The following is a 20114-nucleotide window of genomic DNA, read 5'->3' on the forward strand; positions in this document are numbered from 1 at the left end:
TTCATCATCATCTCAAAAGAACTTTTTCTTATGATAATGAGTCACAAAAAATACTAAGAGACCTCATTATACAATTTGTACGCTTTGTTTTTTTACAAAAAAATATCATAAAGCAAGATGATAAATTAGCAACTTCAAGTCTTCAAGAATTCCACAATCTAGCAATCATCATTGAAAAAGACACCCTCTAACTCTGGTTCATCTAAAGACAAACTAGCAATTTCAAGAATACCACAATCATAAGTGACCCAAAATCATCTCCAGCTACATCCCACATTTTAGTTTCCTCTTGATGATATTGCGGAGTATTCCTTGAGAGAAGTCGTAGGTTGCTATGAACAAATACTAAATCTTCAGCTCTATGTGGTGCCATCTTGTTTCTCTTTAAAGAATGGATAAATGAATATGTACTCCAATTCCTTTCACAACAAGAAGATGAACAAGGTTGCGCAAGTAGCTTAAGGGCAATCTTTTAAAGTATTGGAGCATTAATGCCATGAACTAGCCACCAAGCTTTTTGATCCATTTGACCTCTATCATTTAAAGAATCAAGATCATCAAAACCTTCTCTTCCATCCGAGAAGTTGGCAAACTCAATATTCACTTTCCTCCTTACATCCACATCAAGAAAGAACCTCTTGAAGCATTTTAATCTTTCACGAGTGAGTTCCATGTCTTGATGTGGAGGAACTCGATTAAAATCTTCACTTAACCATTCATGACTATAATATCTACAATTAAAAAGAAATATATACATGATTAAAATTTATGTAATTCTAAAAAAAATGTAAGTAAAAAAGTATAGAGTCAATTACCTAGGATTTAAAGAATGAGCTAAACAATGGAGAGGAGTGCTACTCTTAGTCCAACAGTCAATTAATATGGAGTGCACTACCTCATAAAAGGTTGATCCTTCACTCTCCTCCTTTCTCTCATATTGATATATGGCATTCTTCACCTTTTCAATCATTGAATCCCACATCTCATATACTGGATGGAGAGATGAAGCTTCTGTATCCGTTCTTCTAAGAACATCATAGATAGGGCTAGTGAAAGAAAGAATATAATCAACCTTATCCCACCATTTATCATCCAACAAAGTATCTTTCACAAATTTAGCCTTTGCAACATCATCTTCCTTATAAGAAGACCATTGGTCATTAATGACCATCTCTTGGAGTCCTTTCTTCAATTGCTTGAATCTCTTGAGCATTACAATAGTGGAGGAAAATCTTGTTGAAGCAATGGATAGAAATTTCAATGAATTGAATGAATTGAAAATTGATAGTCTCATAGAGTGACTCATGACAAAGTTTTTCACAAACATTGCATCATTTGCAATTTGGGTGATCCAAGAACATTCTTCATAAGCAACATTATTTTTTTCTGTATTCTTGGCTGCACATATGTTCTTCAAAGCAAGATTTAATGTATGGACAACACATGGAGTCCAATAGATGGACGAAAACTTAGCCTCAATTATTAAACCCGCTGCTTTACAAACGACTGCATTGTCCATCACTATTTGCACAACATTTGAGTGCCCAACCTCCATAATTACCTCCCTTATATGTTTGGCAATGAAATCCTTGTCTTTGATCTCATTTGAACAATCAATGGCCTTTAAAAACATAGGTCTACTCTCCGTGACAACCATGAAATTAATAAGAGATCTTCTTTGCGGGTCACTCCATCCATCACTAACAATGCTCACACCCTTCTGGCTCCATGCATTTTTAATTGGTTGTAACAAATTCTCCACATGTCTTCTCTCGTTTTGAAGTAATGTTGTCCTTAATTTATTATAACCTGAAGGTTGGTAACCACTGATCTGATTGTTGGCAGCATAGGCAAATGCCTTCCTATAATGAGGATTTCTTGCTAAATGAAAAGCCAGCCCCGAAGAGTAAAACATCCTAGCAATTTCATGATCAAGTGTCTCTCTAGCTTGCAAATTAAAGGCATTTTCTACATATGATGTCTTTCTATTTTTTGGATCAACACCAAGAGTGTTTGTATCCATTTGGTGTTGAGTAGAAACCGGAGGCAATGACACATATTTTATTTTTGACCTCTCCACCCTTAGTGTAGCCTCATTGTCTATCTTCTTCAAATCTATAAGTTTGGCAACTTTTACCTTTTGACAAACTCTAACTCCCTTTCTTGTCATCTTCAACAAGTGTGCCCTCACTCTAGTGTAAGACCCATTAAAGGTAAAATCACAAATATTGCATTTTATCTCATAATTTCCACCACCAGCTACACTTTTTATCTTTGTAACATAGGTCCATAAATGTTGGGTATCATCATCTTGTTCTTTAGCTTGACTAGGACTAAAAGCACTCATCTCTACAACAATTTAAAAAAATAAAAAATTAATGCAAACAATTTCTAAGTAAAAAACAAACAACGAAAAGCAATTTCTAATCAATGTTGTTCTTGTCTTATTGGCCATGTTGTAGCTTAATTTTATTCAAAACAGGACTATTCAAAATAATTTTAGTTTTTGTATATTATTTGTTTTATTTTTTTATTTTTTAAACAATTTAGATACTTTTTTAGCAAATAATTTTTTTAAGAATAAATAGGAAAATAAAGAAACATTCAAATTCATAGGCATGTGTGAAATGTTTATGAACTGAAACATTCAAAATTTGAATTTACAAAAAAAGTTAATGTAAAAGTGGTCTATTATAATTTTTCCCTCTGTAATATGTATGTTGTTATTTCTTTAATTACTTAGCAAATAATTTTTTTAAAAATAAATAAGAAAACAAAAAAATTACAAGAAAGGTAATTTTTTAATGGCATCTGCAAAAAAATATTATCACAAGATTCACAATAAAATAAAGAAAAAAATTACTTTTTAAATTATTTAGCTCTTGACACAATGCTGCATATTTTCCAACTTACTAGAATAGTAACATGACCAACACACTTTGCTTCCCTTCTTGAGAAATCTAGTTACATAATACACTCATTGGCAATGCATGCAACACTGAAGTCTCGTTTTTGGTCATTTAGGTGGCAACCCTTAAATTGCAAATAAATCATATTTTGTGCAACTTGATTAACATGGCATGCAAAATTGACAAGTATTTAAACTTTCTGCTATTCATTTATTCTCTCTTACATAGCTCTCTTCCCTAATAAATATTGACTTCAATTCTTTACATATTCTTGGCTCATCTCATCACTGGCTACAAGTGATCAGCAAGCTTATTCCAAACTTAAGACAATGTAGGCTAGTTGATTGTTCTCTTTCAGATACATATATTCAATTTTTGTTTTATTCACATTTTTACTTTTCCACTTCACTTAGCATCCTTAATCTTTCTTCTAATAAGCTGACATCCTTAACATTCAACTGTTGTCAAACTTTAGCCTTAATTTGAAATGAGCTTTATCTTTGGGATAATAACATTGCTTTGTCACCTCCTCTCTTCCCAAGCTTTCTTTCTCTTGTCAATGTTGACCTTTCTTTTAATAATATGACATCATCAATCTTTCAAGGTAGTTTCAACTTCAGTTCAAAAGTTCAAAATCTTTATTTGGTAAATTGTAGTCTTAGGGATGCAAGTTTCGTTATGTCAACTACTTCCATTATGAATTTTTCATCTTCTATTGTCTCCTTTGATCTTTCGTTCAATATGTTGAAATGATAAACTATATTTTACTGGTTCCTTAAACGTACTGCCAATCTTTGTACATTTGAACTTTATAATAACATGCTACAAGGTACCATTCCAGATGGATTTGGGAAAGTAATGAACTCTCTTGAAGAACTTTACCTGTCCCATAACAATTTACAAGGTGAGATTCCATCTTTGTTTGGGAACATGTGCACATTGCAGAGACTATACCTCAAAAATAAAAAAGTTGAATGGGCAAATTTATACCTTCTTGTTGATGAAAACTTGATGTTTAATTAGCCAAATAAATGGGGAAAACGGATAACGAGGAATCTACAAGGAATTATTAATTAATCAACATTATTTCTTTGTAAATGTTACAACTCATAAGTGGAGGAAAAATTGAAGTCAGAGTGTTATCCTTAAAAGGGAATTTTAAATAATAACACGAATGAAGTCTTGTATCACATTAATCAATTTACAGACAAGAGCAAAAAGTCCTTGAAAAATCGAGAGATGAGAGAGAAACATAGAAAGGGTGAGAGAGCGAAACAGAGAGTGGGTGAGAACGGAACCTAGTCGCAACTACGAGGTGAAAAGGTACAGTTAACCTACTGTGAGGAAAGGGATGTCATGCCGAGTGAAAGCTGGAAAGAAGAATTGGAGGGATGACTCGAATGTGTTCTCCTTGTACTTCACAAGGTTGTCGGAGGAAATGGGGGAAAAAGACATATGGTGGAAGTTAAAGAAATGAGGCGATGTGAGAGAGGTTTTCATCATGAGGAACAAAAATAGGAGCGACTAGAGGTATGGTTTCGTGCGTTTTAAAGGAGTAGGGGACGTGAGGAAGCTTGAATAATAGTTGGACAATATGGTTATTGGTGGTATGAAACTCCATGCCAACCTCCCGAAACATGGAAGGAGAAGAGGATAGATGGAAAATCTAACTTGGAGGACAAGCGCACAACGGGGATGGACAAGGACAAGACAAGACAATTGAGGGTGAGGAAGAGGACTGTAGGAAGGAGACAACACAGATCGCCAATGATGCAGGAAGACTAAACCAATACACCCAACAGAGGAAACCATCAATTTCCTATGCAAAAGTAGTGGTGATGGGCAACAACAATATAGAAAGGAGGTGGCCATAGGGGCATGTGCACCAAATGAGAATAACTAATCGTTCATCAGTGCAGCTGAGTATTTTGTTTGCTTCCCCACATAGTTCCTTTTTCTTAAATTTACAAACACTTATATCAAAGGGGAAGTGATATACCGGCAAGCGCACCGGGTCACCAAGTATTTAAAATTAAAATGGAGTGATCCGAGTATCGAACTCAGGGAACTTGCTTATTAGACAGAGTTTTATTTAGAAATAGGGCATTGTGTGAACAACATTGATAATTGAGAATATAAACAAAAGTAAACTAGATTCTATGTTAAAAAGTAGTAAATGCAAGTAATTAAAAGTTGCAGCAATAGGTAAAAAGCGTTGGGTCTTTCTAACAAACGAGTTGATGCATATGAAGATATTTCTCTAATTGATTATGTTCTTGTGTTCTATGCTGAAGACTAAAGTACTAAATCTCGATCCCTCGTAAGTTTAGACTAATTTAACCCAAGCTTCGTCCTCAGATCCCTCTTGTTGGACTAGGCTTAACTTAAATAGCATTATCAACACAAAATAATAAGAAAACTAAAACCCCGCAATCCATCCCTGGTAATGTAGTTATTTAGCCCTGCTTCTATCAAGTTCTAAGGCAACAATACATTTCCCAATGCTAAAGTCACCTAACAGTACACACAAGTGGGTGATCAAACCAAGAGCATGCAGTAATTAAGCATTGAAAGAAACATTGAACACACAAAATACAATTAATTAGATATGAAAAGTAATTACATCAGCTGTTCATTAGAAATCCCCAACTAGGGTTTTTAGCCAGCCATACAAGGAACCCTAATACAAGTGAGGTAGAAAGTATAGAGCAATTGTTGCTTACACAGGAAGGGGGATCCCTCCTCCTCTTCTTGGCACCTCACAATCACTCAAACACTCTCTAATCTCTCAAAGTGATGAACCCTAGCTTCCTTGCTTAGTTGCTGCCTCTCTACTGCCTCTAGAGCACTCTTCTCGAATTTTGTGCCAAAAATGTGCAGCTTTAGTAAAGGTATTGTGTCCTTTAATTCTGACAAATAAGGCTTTAAATAGGCTCTGAAATCGCAATGTCGTGCTTAGAGCCACCATCGCGCTTAGCGCGAGTAAGTGGATTTGGGCTTGGCGCCAGTCGTGCGCTAAGCTTGGCAAGAGACGAACATCTCGCTTAGCGAGTTGATCTCGCTCTTAGCGCGCGGCCATAATTCTTGTGCTCTTCCAGATTCTCTCATCATGCTAAGCACGCTGTAGCTACGCTTAGCGGTAGATGCGAGCTGAGCCCACAGGTTCCGCTTAGCGCGACTGCTCCTTGTGGAAGCAATGTCTTCCAAGATTATTTTGATGATGCCAAAGAATCAAGAGTTAAGCAAGTTCCAAAGAATCAGGAGTCAAAAAGCTTCAAGAATCAAGTTTCAAAGAATCAAGATTCAAGAATAATCAAGTTTCAAGATTCAATCAAGTTTCAAGAATCAAGATTCAAGAATAATCAAGATCAAGATTCAAGACTCAAGATTCAAGAATCAAGAGAAGACTCAATCAAGATAAGTACTAAACAAGTTTTTCAAAACATTGAGTAGCACAAGAATTTTTCACAAAATCTTTTACCAAAGAGTTTTACTCTCTCGTAATCGATTACCAGAAGGTAGTAATCGATTACTAGTAGCCAACATCGTTTTCAAAACTGATTTACAAAGCTGTAATCGATTACCATGAGCATGAAATCGATTACCAATGTTTTAAAACATTAGATTTCAAATTTCAAGAGTCACAACTACTGATAAAACATTTTTAAATCATTTTAACCTTGTGTAATCGATTACACAATACTTGTAATCGATTACCAGTGTTTCTAAATGTTTTGATTTTCAAATTTAAACATGAAGAGTCATATCTTTTGATGTGTAATCGATTACACTATAGTGGTAATCGATTACCAGTGACTGATTTCGAAAAATAAATTTCCAAAAGTCACAATTCTTAAAGTGACTTGTTTCTGAAGATTTTTTCAAAAGTCACAACTTTTTAAGTGACTAGTTTTCAAAAGAGTCACAATTTTTAAAAGGTGACTTGTTTTAAAGAAATTTCCTAAGAGTCACAAACTTTAACTTGAGTCATCAAATGATTATAAATATGTGACCATGGCATGAATTTCAATAATGTTTTTTTATAGAACTTTTTGATTCATTTCTCTTCATCTTTCTAAAAGTTTTTGTTCAATACTTTCTCTTTCAAGAAAAGTTCATTGACCAAAAACTTGTGCTATTCTTTTTGTTCATTCCTTCTCCCTCTTGCCAAAAGAATCGAAGGACTAACCGCCTGAGTTCTTTTGTGTCTCCCTTCTCCCTTTTCCAAGAGAATTCAAAGGACTAATCGCTCGAGAATTCTTTGGATTCTTCCCTCCCCCTTAAACAAAAGATTTCAAAGGACTAACCGTCTGAGATATCTTTTGTTTCCCCTTACAAAGATTCAAAGGACTAACTGCCTGAGAATTCTTTGTACTAACACATTGGATGGTACATCCTTTGTGGCACAAGTAGAGGGTACATTTACTTGGGTTATTATACTGAGAACAAGAGAGGGTACATCTCTTGTGGATTAGTTCAAGTGGAGGGTACATCCACTTGGTTGTTCAAAGAGAACAAGGGAGGGTACATCCCTTGTGGATCTTTGGCTTGTAAAGGATTTTACAGGGTTGAAAGAAATCTCAAGAACCGTTGGTTGCTTGGAGACTGGATGTAGGCACGGGTTGTGGCCGAACCAGTATAAATCATGTGTTTGTCTTCTTCTTCCCTACACTCTTTAATTTCCATTGTGTACTTTTAATTGCCGCTTTTACTTTTGGTTAAGTTTCTATTTCTATTCTTTACTTTCTTAACTTAGTAGTAAAAGCCTAATTGAATCTAGTAATATTAAGAAGGATAATTTTTAATTAGTCAAGACACATTAATAATTAATTCAACCCCCCTTCTTAATTATTCTGAGGCTACTTGATCCAACACTCCTTTTAGCACTTCCAGACTTTAGCCTCTTTTGACCTAAAATTGTACAGATTTTATCATTAATTCCAATTAAGGATACACTAATGACAGGTATATAAATATATCTAGATTTATTTACAAATTCCTACAAAAGAACTATAAATTGGGGAAACTATACATGTTTTGAAAAAGTTTTCTATACAAAAGTTAGTCGTATAAGACGACTAACATATTCCCATGGAGAAGGAGAAATGGTTTTGTAACGCCTGGTGTAACACCCTGAAATTTCAACAACTTAAAATTTATGTTTAATGAAATTCTTTTGTTATTTGATTGATTTTGATGAGTTGAGATGTTGTGTGGATTAGCTATCTATGATTGCTTGATGTGGATGCTAGGTTATGTAGAGTATAATTGACCTAGGTTGAAATTATGAGATTTCAAGTTTTACCAAAACCGGCCTGTTTCAATATAACCGTGATCCAAGACTCATTAACTATTGGATCACCTTCAAACTTGAACTGTATGTTTCGTGGCTCACGTCTTCATGTTTTGACCATTGGATTGATCACATAACATTCTTAGACAACTCACTTAGCGAGACAGGTGTGCTAAGCACAATTCCCAACCCAAGAGGGAAATTTGCTTAGCGAGACAAGCGCGCTAAGCACAATTCCCAACCCATGAGGGAAGTTTGCTTAGTGAGACAGGCAGGCTAGGCGCAATTCCTAACCCGAGAAGGAAACTTACTTAGCGAGATAGGTGCGCTAAGCGCAATTCCAACTCAAGGAAGTAATTTGCTCAACGCGAGAGACTGCGTTCAGCGCTAAAATTGGATTTCTGCTTAGCGAGACAAGCTCGCTAAGCGAGATCTGCATATTATAAATACTCCCAATAGCATAAAATTATGTGTTTTGAGCTCCCTCTCTCTAAGACTTCTGCCCAGAAACCCTAACCCCTCCTCTTCAACCACTCACGACCACCGGTGGCCACCACGAGCTGTCGTTGCTTGCTATCGGGCCACCACACAGAGAGGAACTCTTTAATCGAAGCGAAATCCTCATAATCCACCTCAAGGATTTGGTGGAGACCAAGCTCTCAATCCGTTCTTTTGTAGTTTCTCTAAGGTAATCTTGACTTCTATGCCTTTCTCCTAGTTAGTTTGAGCTTCTCTTAGTGTCTCTTGTGTTTTGGGTACCATAATAGGATGTTTTTACACTTCCTTTGAAAAACCCTTTAATATGAGACGTTGTAAAAGTTATCTTTTTATAAAATTGATGTTGTTTTCATGACCTTCGCCGAACCCCGGTCACATTGGCGTGATTAGAATTTCAAAATGACGGTTTTTATAGTAGAAACCGAAACACCCCTTATCCCCTTTTAGTTTGATAAGGGTATTTGAACTTAAATGTTATTATTAGCCTTGTTTTTGAAATCTATACTAAATTCCCTTTGATTTGGTATATAGAACTCAGCGTTTGGATTGACGAACATGAACGAGAGAGGTCTCTGAGCGAAGTAAAGAGGAGCTGACGGAGAGCTCACGTTAGGTGATGAAATTTTATTTGGTTTACCGCTTTGACATCATAGTTGGGGTCAAGGAACCCAACTATAATGATGTATGTCTGTCCTTGTGCATGCCGATTTTCAAGAAAAACAATGTTTTTAACTAATGGGATGCGATACATTTGTTATTGATGAATGACATTGTTGTTTTATTAGACTTATGTTGTCTGAAGACTTGGGAAGTGTAAATCTCAGACATGAAATTTTATATGTATGTATGTGTGGGATGTGATTATTGATGATATTGTTATCGATGATAATGTTGATATAAGGTGATGTTGTTATTGATAGTAATATTGATATGAGAATAATTTTGTCATTAATGATAATGTGATATGAGGTGATGTTTTTATTAATGATAATATTGAAATGAGATGATGTTGTTGTTGTTGATGATGTCATTGAGATGAAATGATGTTGATGTTCATGATAATAATGATATGAGATTATGTTGATGTTTATGATAATGTTGATGTGAGATGATGTTGATATTGATGATGATATTGAGATGAGATGAGATGATGTTGTTGATGATAGTGATATCGAGATGAGATGATGTTGATGATGATAGTGACATCAAGTGAGATGATGTTGATGTTAATGATCATTGTGATGATGTATGTCGTGTATGCACATAGGGGGTGCAATGACCAGGTTGGATGTCTCTGGTGGAGGAAATAAAGTGGCTAAAGAGTTTTAAGCATCTCTAGTGGATGATGGCTTAGAATCTTTAATTATCCATAGTTAGTGCATTGATGGTGCCCATGTTTCATACTTCATACTGCATGGAAATAGTATAAATTTTGTCAGTATGTACTTGTAGTTTTTCATGAGGGAAAATACTTGTACTTGGGGGCATGTCACTCGGTTTGGAACTCCCTCGAGACTCAGGCTGATCACCATTGGGGGGGGGGGTTTCCTGTGCATGATAAGGTGACCTCAACACTTACTGCCTAGTTTTTCCTAAGTAAGAGTGTCACGCGGACACACTGGGGAAATAGTTTGCAATATCTTAATTCAACCCCCCTTCTTAAGATATCTAATGACACTTGTCTAAAAAGTGGTATCAGAGCTTCATTCTTGTATAAAGTTTAGAAGCTTCAAGAATAATGGCCTCAGCAAACTTCTTATTTCCAGAAGGAAATTCAATCAATAGACCTCCAATCCTTAATGGAGAGGGTTACCACTACTGGAAAACCCGAATGCAAATTTTTATTGAGGCAATAGACTTAAATATTTGGGAAGCCATAGAAATAGGGCCTTATATATCCACCACAGTAGAAAGAACCACAATAGATGGGAGCACAACAAGTGGAAGCACAACAATAGAAAAACCTAGAGATAGATGGTCTGAAGAGGATAGAAGACGAGTACAATATAATTTAAAAGCCTAAAACATAATTACATCTGCCTTGGGAATGGATGAATATTTCAGGGTTTCAAATTGTAAGAGTGCTAAGGAAATGTGAGACACTTTACAAGTAACACATGAAGGCACAACAGATGTTAAAAGATCTAGGATAAACATATTAACTCATGAATATGAACTATTTAGGATGAATGCAAATGAAAGCATTCAAGACATGCAAAAGAGGTTCACACATATAGTGAATCATCTTGTAGCCTTAGGGAAAGATTTTCAAAATGAAGATCTCATAAACAAAGTATTAAGATGTCTAAGCAGAGAATGGCAACCTAAAGTAACAACCATTACTGAATCAAGAGATTTATCTATTTGGAATTGTTGAGATTAAATCAACATGAAGAAAATGACAAGAAAACGAAGGGAATTACTCTTAAAGCCTCATCTTCAATCCAAGAAGAAAGTGATAAGGAAATTGATCTAGATGAAGATGATGATCTTATCCTTTTTGTAAAAAGGTTCAACAAGTTTCTGAAAGTCAGAGGAAGTCAAAGGCGACCAAATTTTAAATCTAAAAGAAGGACAAAAATCTCATCTTCTACTCCAAAATGCTTTGAATGCAATCAACCTGGACATCTGAGGGTTGATTGTCCTATCTTCAAGAAAAAGATGGAGAAATCTGAAAAGAAAAATTTTAGTGAAAAGAAAATGAAGAAAGCGTACATCACATGGGAAACAATGATATGGAATCTTCTGAAGATTCAGAAAATGAAGAGATAAACCTCTGTCTAATGGCTAAAAGTTATGAAAGCGATGAAGAGGTAACATCTTCAACTAACTTATCCATTTCTTTTGATGAATTACAAGATGCATTTGCTGATTTGCATAAAGAGTCAATCAAACTTGCAAAGTTAGTTTCATCTTCTAAGAAAACAATTTCAAATTTAGAAAATGAAATTTCAAAATTAAATAAAGAATTAGATCATCTTAGAACTGAAGTTTCAATTTCTAAATCAAATGAAAAAGTTCATATCTCTACTATTTCTGACAAGAAAATATCTGATTCTTGTAGTTGTTGTGGAAAATATGAAAAAGAAATTACAGATTTGAAAAATCCACTTGCAAAATTTTCTTATAGTAAAAATAATTTAGATGTCATATTAGGAAAACAAAGATGTGTCTCTAATAAGGCTGGAATAGGATATAAACCTGAAAAACAACAAAAATCTCATAAAAACCGCTTTACTTCCACACAAAAATATAATTCTAGTTCTATCACTTGCTTTTACTGTGGAAGAAAAGGGCATGGCATATCTACTTGTTATTTTAAGAAAAACTACAACAACATTAAAATGATATGGGTCCCAAAAGGATCTTCAGTCTACACTAACACACAAGGACCCAATAAAGTTTGGGTACCTAAGTCAAAAACTTGATTATGTAGGTGTCTTTGAGGAATGAATGGTACATAGATAGCGGATGTTCAAAACATATGACTGGAGATGCATCAAAGTTTACACATATCTCTCCCAAGAAAAGCGGGCATGTAACTTATGGTGATAAGAACAAAGGTAGAATCCTTGGAGTTGGTAAAATAGGTACAAATTCTTCAAACTCCATTGAAAATGTTCTACTTGTTGAAGGTCTTAAGCCCATCCTACTTAGTGTTAGTCAATTATGTGACAAATACTATCTAGTATCATTTGATTCTCAAAAATGTCTTATAGAACATAAGCATGACATTAATATAAAGCATGTAGGATATAGAGTCAACAATGTATACATGATAGACTTAAGCCTAAAACTAGATAACAATCATTGTTTTCTTAGCAAAGATGATGATCCATGGTTATGGCATAAAAGAATTGCTCACATAAACATGGATCACTTAAACAAATTAATTTCAAAAGATTTAGTAGTTGGTTTGCCTAAATTAAAATTTGAAAAAGATAAACTATGTGATGCATGTTAAAAGGGAAAACAAACTAGAGTCTCATTCAAACCCAAAAATATTGTTTCAACCACTCAACCCTTACAATTATTGCATATGGATTTATTTGTTCCATCTGAAACCATGAGTTTTGGAGGAAATTACTATGCTCTTGTCATAGTTGATGATTTCTCTAGATATACATGGACATTATTCATTACTCATAAAAGTAATGCATTTCAAGCATTTAGGAAACTTGCTAAAGTTATACAAAACAAGAAAAATCCTAAGATTGCATCCATTAGAAGTGATCATGGGGGTGAATTTGAAAATAAAGATTTTGAATTATTTTGTGATGAACATGGTATTGAGCATAATTTTTCTGCACCTAGAACCCCTCAACAAAATGGAGTTGTTGAGAGGAAAAATAGGTCATTGGAAGAAATTCCTAGAACTTTATTAAATGATACTTCTCTTCCAAAATATTTTTGGGCTGAAGCCGTCAATACTGCATGTTACATCATGAATAGGGCCTTAATAAGACCCATTTTAAAGAAAACCCCATATGAGTTATATAATGGTAGAAAACCTAACATTTCACATCTTCATGTTTTTGGTTGCAAATGTTTTGTGCTTAATAATGGTAAAGATAATCTAGGAAAATTTGATGCAAAATTTGATGAAGGCATCTTTCTTGGATATTCATTGCAAAGTAAAGCATATAGAATATATAACAAAAGAACTATGAGTATTGAAGAATCCATTCATGTTTCTTTTGATGAATCTAATGCTATTCTATCAAGAAAGAATATACTAGATGATATTGCAGAATCTTTAGAACAAATTCATATTCAGGGACAAGATTCTAAAGGAAAAGGGAAAGGAAGCAATGAAGATCCTAAAGAAGAAGCAAAATCAAATGATGAACTTCCAAAAGAATGGAAAGCCTCAAAAGATCATCCCCTCGACAACATTATTGGTGATATTTCAAAAGGGGTAACAACTAGACATTCTCTTAAAGAATTATGCAATAATATGGCTTTCGTATCTATGATTGAACCTAAAAATATAAAAGAAGCCATAATATATGATAATTGGATAATTGCTATGCAAGAAGAACTGAATCAATTTGAAAGAAACAATGTGTGGGAACTTGTTGAGAAACCTAAAAACTATCCCATCATAGGAACAAAATGGGTATTTAGAAATAAGTTAGATGAACATGGAATAATCATTAGAAATAAGGCTAGATTAGTTGCAAAAGGATATAATCAAGAAGAAGGTATAGATTATGAAGAAACATATGCTCCAGTTGCTAGATTAGAAGTCATTAGAATGCTTTTAGCATATGCATCCATAGTGAATTTTAAGCTTTATCAAATGGATGTTAAAAGTGCTTTTCTAAATGGCTTAATTCAAGAAGAAGTATATGTTGAACAACCACCAGGTTTTGAAATATTGGATAAGCCAAATCATGTATATAAATTGAAAAGGCTTTATATGGCTTGAAACAAGCCCCTAGGGCTTGGTACGAGCGTCTAAGTAAGTTTCTTTTAGAAAAGGACTTCTCTAGAGGAAAAGTGGATACTACTCTTTTTATAAAGAGAAAATCACATGATATTTTATTAGTTCAAATTTATGTTGATGATATTATTTTTGGATCCACTAATGAATTATTGTGCAAGGAATTCTCCCATGACATGCAAAGTGAGTTTGAAATGTCAATGATGGGTGAAATTAAATTCTTTCTTGGATTGAAAATTAAACAAACCAAGGATGGTATCTTTGTGAATCAATCCAAGTATTGCAAATAGTTAATCCACAAATTCGACATGGAAAATGCTAAGCACATGGCTACACCAATGAGCACTGCTTGCTATCTGCATAAAGATGAAACTGGTCAGTCAATAGATGTTAAGCAATATCGAGGTATGATCGGATCACTTCTTTATTTATCTACTAGCAAACCTGATATAATGTTTAGTGTGTGTATGTGCGCTAGATTTCAATCAAATCCTAAACAATCACATCTTAGTGCTGTTAAAAGAATCATAAGATATTTAGTAGGCACTATGAACATAGGTTTATGGTATCCTAGAAATTCCACATGCACCTTAATTGGATATTCTGATTCAGACTTTGCCGGTTCTAAAACAGATAGAAAGAGCACAAGTGGAACTTGTCAGTTCATTGGATCTGCTCTAGTTTCTTGGCATAGTAAGAAACAAAATAGTGTTGCTTTATCCACTGTAGAAGCGGAATATATTTCTGCCAGCAGTTATTGTGCACAAATCTTATGGATGAAGCAACAACTTTCTGACTATGGAATCCTTCTTGACCATATACCTATTAGATGTGATAATACAAGTGCAATTAATCTTTCCAAAAATCCAGTTCAACACTCTAGAACTAAACATATAGAAATTAGGAACCATTTTCTAAGAGATCATGTTCTAAAGGGAGATTGTGTATTAGAGTTTGTTGATACTAAGAATCAACTTGCTGATATCTTCACAAAACCTCTCCCCAAAGAAACATTCTTCTCTATTAGAAGGGAATTAGGCCTCTTAGATGTTAGTGATTTAGATAAATAAGGATTGATTGATTGATTTACTTCTATGATTGATTGTTTGTGTTAAGCATGTTACTTTGCTTGATTTTGTTTAAATCCTTGTTATTATGATAGGCTTTATGCATTATTGTGTGTTTGATGTTTGAATGATTGAATTAAATGTATTACTAGTAATGATTGGTAGTATTAGATGTATTTAGCATAAACATAGGTAATTTTGAGAGAAACTAGCCTAGTTTATGCTCTGGTAGTCGATTACCATTCAGTGTAATCGATTACACAAGAACAGGAAGCCTGTAATCGATTACAACACCCTGTAATCGATTACCAGAAGGCTTACTACTCCTGTAATCGATTACCATACCTTGTAATCGATTACACTTCGTCCTCCTCTATAAATACCCACGAAACCAGTCACGCTGCGCAGCCTTAGCCTCGTTCTCGAGCCTCCTTCATCCCTAATCTTCAAATTCTCATATCTTCCTCATTTCTTCACCAAAACACGTCCCGTAAAGCCCAATCTTCCTCTTTTTCACTCCTCTTTCGATTCCACCGATTGAAATTCACTAAAACTTCATCAAATGACATAATCGTCAAAGAAGAGAAAGGGATCATCCTCCTCCGTCGCTGCTGCTGGTCATCGCCGCCACGGACCATCCGAAGCACCCATAGCACCTATCCATCCTTCCTTGTCATCTCCAAGATCATCCATTCTATTTTCTTCCAATGATCAATGTCTACAGTACCTCTCTCAATTTTCTTCTAGGATTATTTTAGACCCTAAGTACCTAGACATAGATTTCTTCAATGATGAGACATTTGATTGTTATCAAGTGTTTCAAAATTCTGGCTTGGTTGATTTCATGTCTTTAAAATTGCCTTATTATCCTGAACTTGTCAAAGTCTTTTACTGGAATTTAAAAATTCAGGATGGAATTATTTCTTCTGAGGTGCATGGTATTCCCATGATCATTGATCAATCATTGTTCTTTTCTTTGACTAAATTACCCAGTCAAGGTGCACCTTTTGAGGGCACCATTATTAATGACTGGAAATTTGATTATTCTAGTCATGATGCTCGTCGTATGGTTTGCAATGACCAGGCTAAAATGACCGGTAGATTGCTGGCTGGATCATTAACTTTTGATAATCGCATCATGCACTACATTATTGTTAGAATTTTGCTTCCCCGGTCTTCAAATTTGGCTCAAGCCTCTGAGGAGGACTTGATTTTGATGTGGGCTTTCCTTACCGGTCATCAGATCGACTGGGCTCACTTGGTTCGGTACCGAATGCATACGGCATTACAGGCCAATGCACCTCTCCCTTACCCTCAATTGGTAACTCTATTTCTCTGTCATTTTCAAATTCCGCTTAATGACGAACCATTTGTTCAAGTCAAGCGTTCCTTTGCTATTGGTGCTGGTGCAGTGACTTCTTTTGGATACCGTAAGGATTGGAATGGTCAATGGCTGAAGAAAGATGCACTTCCTCCACAAGATGAGCGTACTCCTTCTCCTCCTCCTCAGTGAGATGATTCAGCCCTCATGACTGAAGTTCTTTCCGAGTTACGGGGTCTTCGTACTTATGTTGGCGACCATTTTGATTCTCTGGATAATTGCTTTGCCGGCATGGATATCCATCTCACACAGCTTGAATAAGATGTGGGTTATATTTGTCAGAGCTTCGACCTTCCACCACCACCTCCACCTTCTTAGAGTTTAGTTTCTAATTTTCATATAAGCCTTGTATTTTGGCTATGGTAGTTAAGTTATCATTTTCTGCACTTTATTTATCTTTTAATCTTTGGACTTGAGTCTTTTATGTTTTGATTCTATGTGGTTTTGAATTATGACTGTTTGGATTATATTTTGGTTATGACTTATTTATGATTTTGGTTGGTTATGACTTATAATTGATCTTTGTCCACTTCATTCTTTTATCTGTATTGATTCCCACGATCTTTGGCTTTTTGATGTTGCCAAAGGGGGAGAAAAATGGGGTGGTAGAGAAGCTTAGAAAAAGCTTAGAAATCAAGTGATCATCAATTCCAAAACATAGGGGGAGTGAACGCGCAATATATTATGCATATACATTGCTTGCTTGTATCTTGATTTCAGGACTTAAATTGTCATCATCAAAAAGGGGGAGATTGTAGAAGCAAATGACTTTGATGTTTTGATGATGATCATGATGATTTGATGCAAATGATGCAAATGCACTTTTTAAGTTTAAATTCAAAACAATGATTCAAGAATACAAGACACAACATCAGGATGATCACTAGTATTTTAGGAAGGGAATTCCTAATTGATATAGCAAAAGGTTTAGCCAAGTAATTTAAGTTAAAAAGTATTTTTCAAGAGATTTACTCTCTGGTAATCAATTACCAGAGGATGTAATCGATTACCAGTGGACAAAAATGGTTTACAACAGTTGCTAAATATTTGAATTCAAATTTTAGACTGTGTAATCGATTACACAATATTGGTAATCGATTACCAGCAGTTAATAAACGTTTTAATTCAAATTTTAAAAGCTGTAATCGATTACACAAATCCTATAATCGATTACCAGAGGAGATTTTCAGAAAATTATTTCTAAGAGTCACATCTTTTCAAATGGTTTTTACATGGCCACCAAAGGTCTATATATATCTGACTTGTAACACGAATTTGCTCAGAGTTTTTAACAACAACAAGTCTTATTCTCTCAAAGAGCAAAAAAATTTTATCCTCTTAAGAATTCCTTGGCCAATACACTTGCAATTCAATAAGGAATTAATTGAGTGCTCAGATTGTAAAATCTATCTCTTTCAAGAGAGATTCATTCTTCTCTTCTTTCTAAATTCTTAAAGGGGTTTGAGAGACCGAGGGTCTCTTGTTGTAAAAGAATTCTGAACACAAAGGAAGGATTGTCCTTGTGTGTTCAGAACTTGTAAAAGGATTTTACAAGATAGTAGAACTCTCAAGTGGGTTGCTTGGGGACTGGACGTAGACACAAGGGTGTGGCCGAACCAGTATAAATCCGAGTTTGCACTTTCTCTTCACTTAAACTCTTTTATTTATCATTGCTTTATATTTATATTCAGATTGTTCTATTTGAATTATTATTTAAGAGTTCATTATTAAGGGAATTTGTAACTTGCATAGAAAGTGAAATAGAATTTTAATTGGGGAAATAGTTTGCAATATCTTAATTCAACCCCCCTTCTTAAGATATCTGAGGCCACTTGTCTAACACTTTAAAGCAAAAGATAAATAACAATAAATAAAAGAAGTTTAAGGGAAGAGAGAATGCAAACTCAGATTTTATACTGGTTCGGCCACGTCCTGTGTCACGTCTAGTCCCCAAGCAACCCGCTTGAGATTTCTACTATCTTGTAAAAAGCTTTTTAAAAACTCTGAACCACACAGGGACACCCTTCCCTTGTGTTCAGATATCCTTACAACTTAAGAGACCCTCGGTCTCTTAAACAGATCTCTTTGAATAATAAGAAGAAGAATTCTCTCTTTAAGAGAAGAATATTACAATGGAAGATCGCTTAAGAATCCTTATTGAATTTGTAAGTGTTTTGGCCAAGGAATATTTTGAGAGTTATAAGACCATTTGGTTTTGAGAGGATAAGACAATGTTGTTCAGAAAAACTCTGGAATTTCATATCCCAAGTCACCTATTTATAGGCCTTTGACGGCCATTCAAAAACTTCTTGAACAGTTGTGACTCTTAGGAGTTATTTTTGAAGATTCCTTACTGGTAACCGATTACATAAATGTGGTAATCGATTACAAAGTTAGTTTCTAAAGAGTTGTGACTTTCCAGACTTGAAATTTGAATTTTTATGTCTGGTAATCGATTCCAAAAATGTTGTAATCGATTACAGGCTTTTAAAATTTAAATTCAAATTTCTAAAAGCTATTACAAACAGTTTTAACTTCTGGTAATCGATTACATACTGTGTGCAATCGATTACAGCCTTTTAAAATCAAATTCAAAATTTGTAAAACTGTTTCAGAAATCAATTTGGCCACTGGTAATCAATTACATCCTTTGGTAATCGATTACCAGAGAGAAAATATCATATTTTTGAAATCTCAAATAGCTTTTGTAAAATATCCTTTAGCCAAACCTATGCAGCATCAATTAAGGAATCTTTCTAAGATCCTAGGAACTAAGTACATCGTTCTTCTTGAATTTCTGAATTCTTGACTTGAATCATGCTCATCTTTGGCATCATCAAAACTTCACATCATATATGCTTCTACAATCCCCCCTTTTTGATGATGACAATAATCTGAAATCAAGATAAACGATATACAATTTGATAATGCGTGCTCACAACTCTTACTCCCCCTTAAGATTGGAATTTATGCCTAAGTTCATGATAAATTCTACCCTTGTTCTCTCCCCTTTTGGCAACATCAAAAAGCCAAAAAACACCTGGAGAAAGGAACTAAGGCAACATCAAAATCATAGCACAATTCATCCATAAACTGATTCAATCCATAGAATAAACCAAGCAAGTCTTAATCGTCCAAAACAAAGTCTAAAATAACCAAACACACAACAAAACAAAAATGGTAAACATCCAAGACAACCATAACCAAAGTATGAAGCAATAAAAGCCAAAATACAAGGCTTAAAGAAATAACCACAAAGCTTAAGGAAATAAAACATAAGAAAAATAACTAAGAGTCACCTGGGGATCGAAGCAACGCCTGATAAAGCTCATATCATCTTTAAGCCTAGTGATACGAGTATCCATCCTATCAAAGCAAGTATCCATCGCATCAAAACGCTCACCCACAAATGCTCGAAGATCGTGGAGCTTTGTGAGTACTTCAGTTAGAAGAGAAGTGGAATCATCCATTTATGGTGGAGGAGATGGGGTACGTTCGTCAGGAGTAGGCAGTGGCAAGT

General features: G+C 34.7%; 1 protein-coding gene across 1 annotated transcript; it reads right to left on the reverse strand.

Moving 5' to 3' along the window:
• Positions 1-472: 472 nt before the first annotated feature.
• LOC113000455 (uncharacterized) lies at positions 473-2347 on the reverse strand. The gene is made up of 2 exons (XM_026127114.1): positions 816-2347; positions 473-731 (listed from the first exon to the last, which is right to left on the reverse strand). The coding sequence occupies exons 1-2, from the start codon at positions 2345-2347 to the stop codon at positions 473-475; spliced, it is 1791 nt and encodes a 596-aa protein (XP_025982899.1).
• Positions 2348-20114: the final 17767 nt, after the last annotated feature.

Source organism: Glycine max, chromosome 2, assembly GCF_000004515.6.
Source record: "Glycine max cultivar Williams 82 chromosome 2, Glycine_max_v4.0, whole genome shotgun sequence".
Lineage (NCBI taxonomy): Eukaryota > Viridiplantae > Streptophyta > Magnoliopsida > Fabales > Fabaceae > Glycine > Glycine max.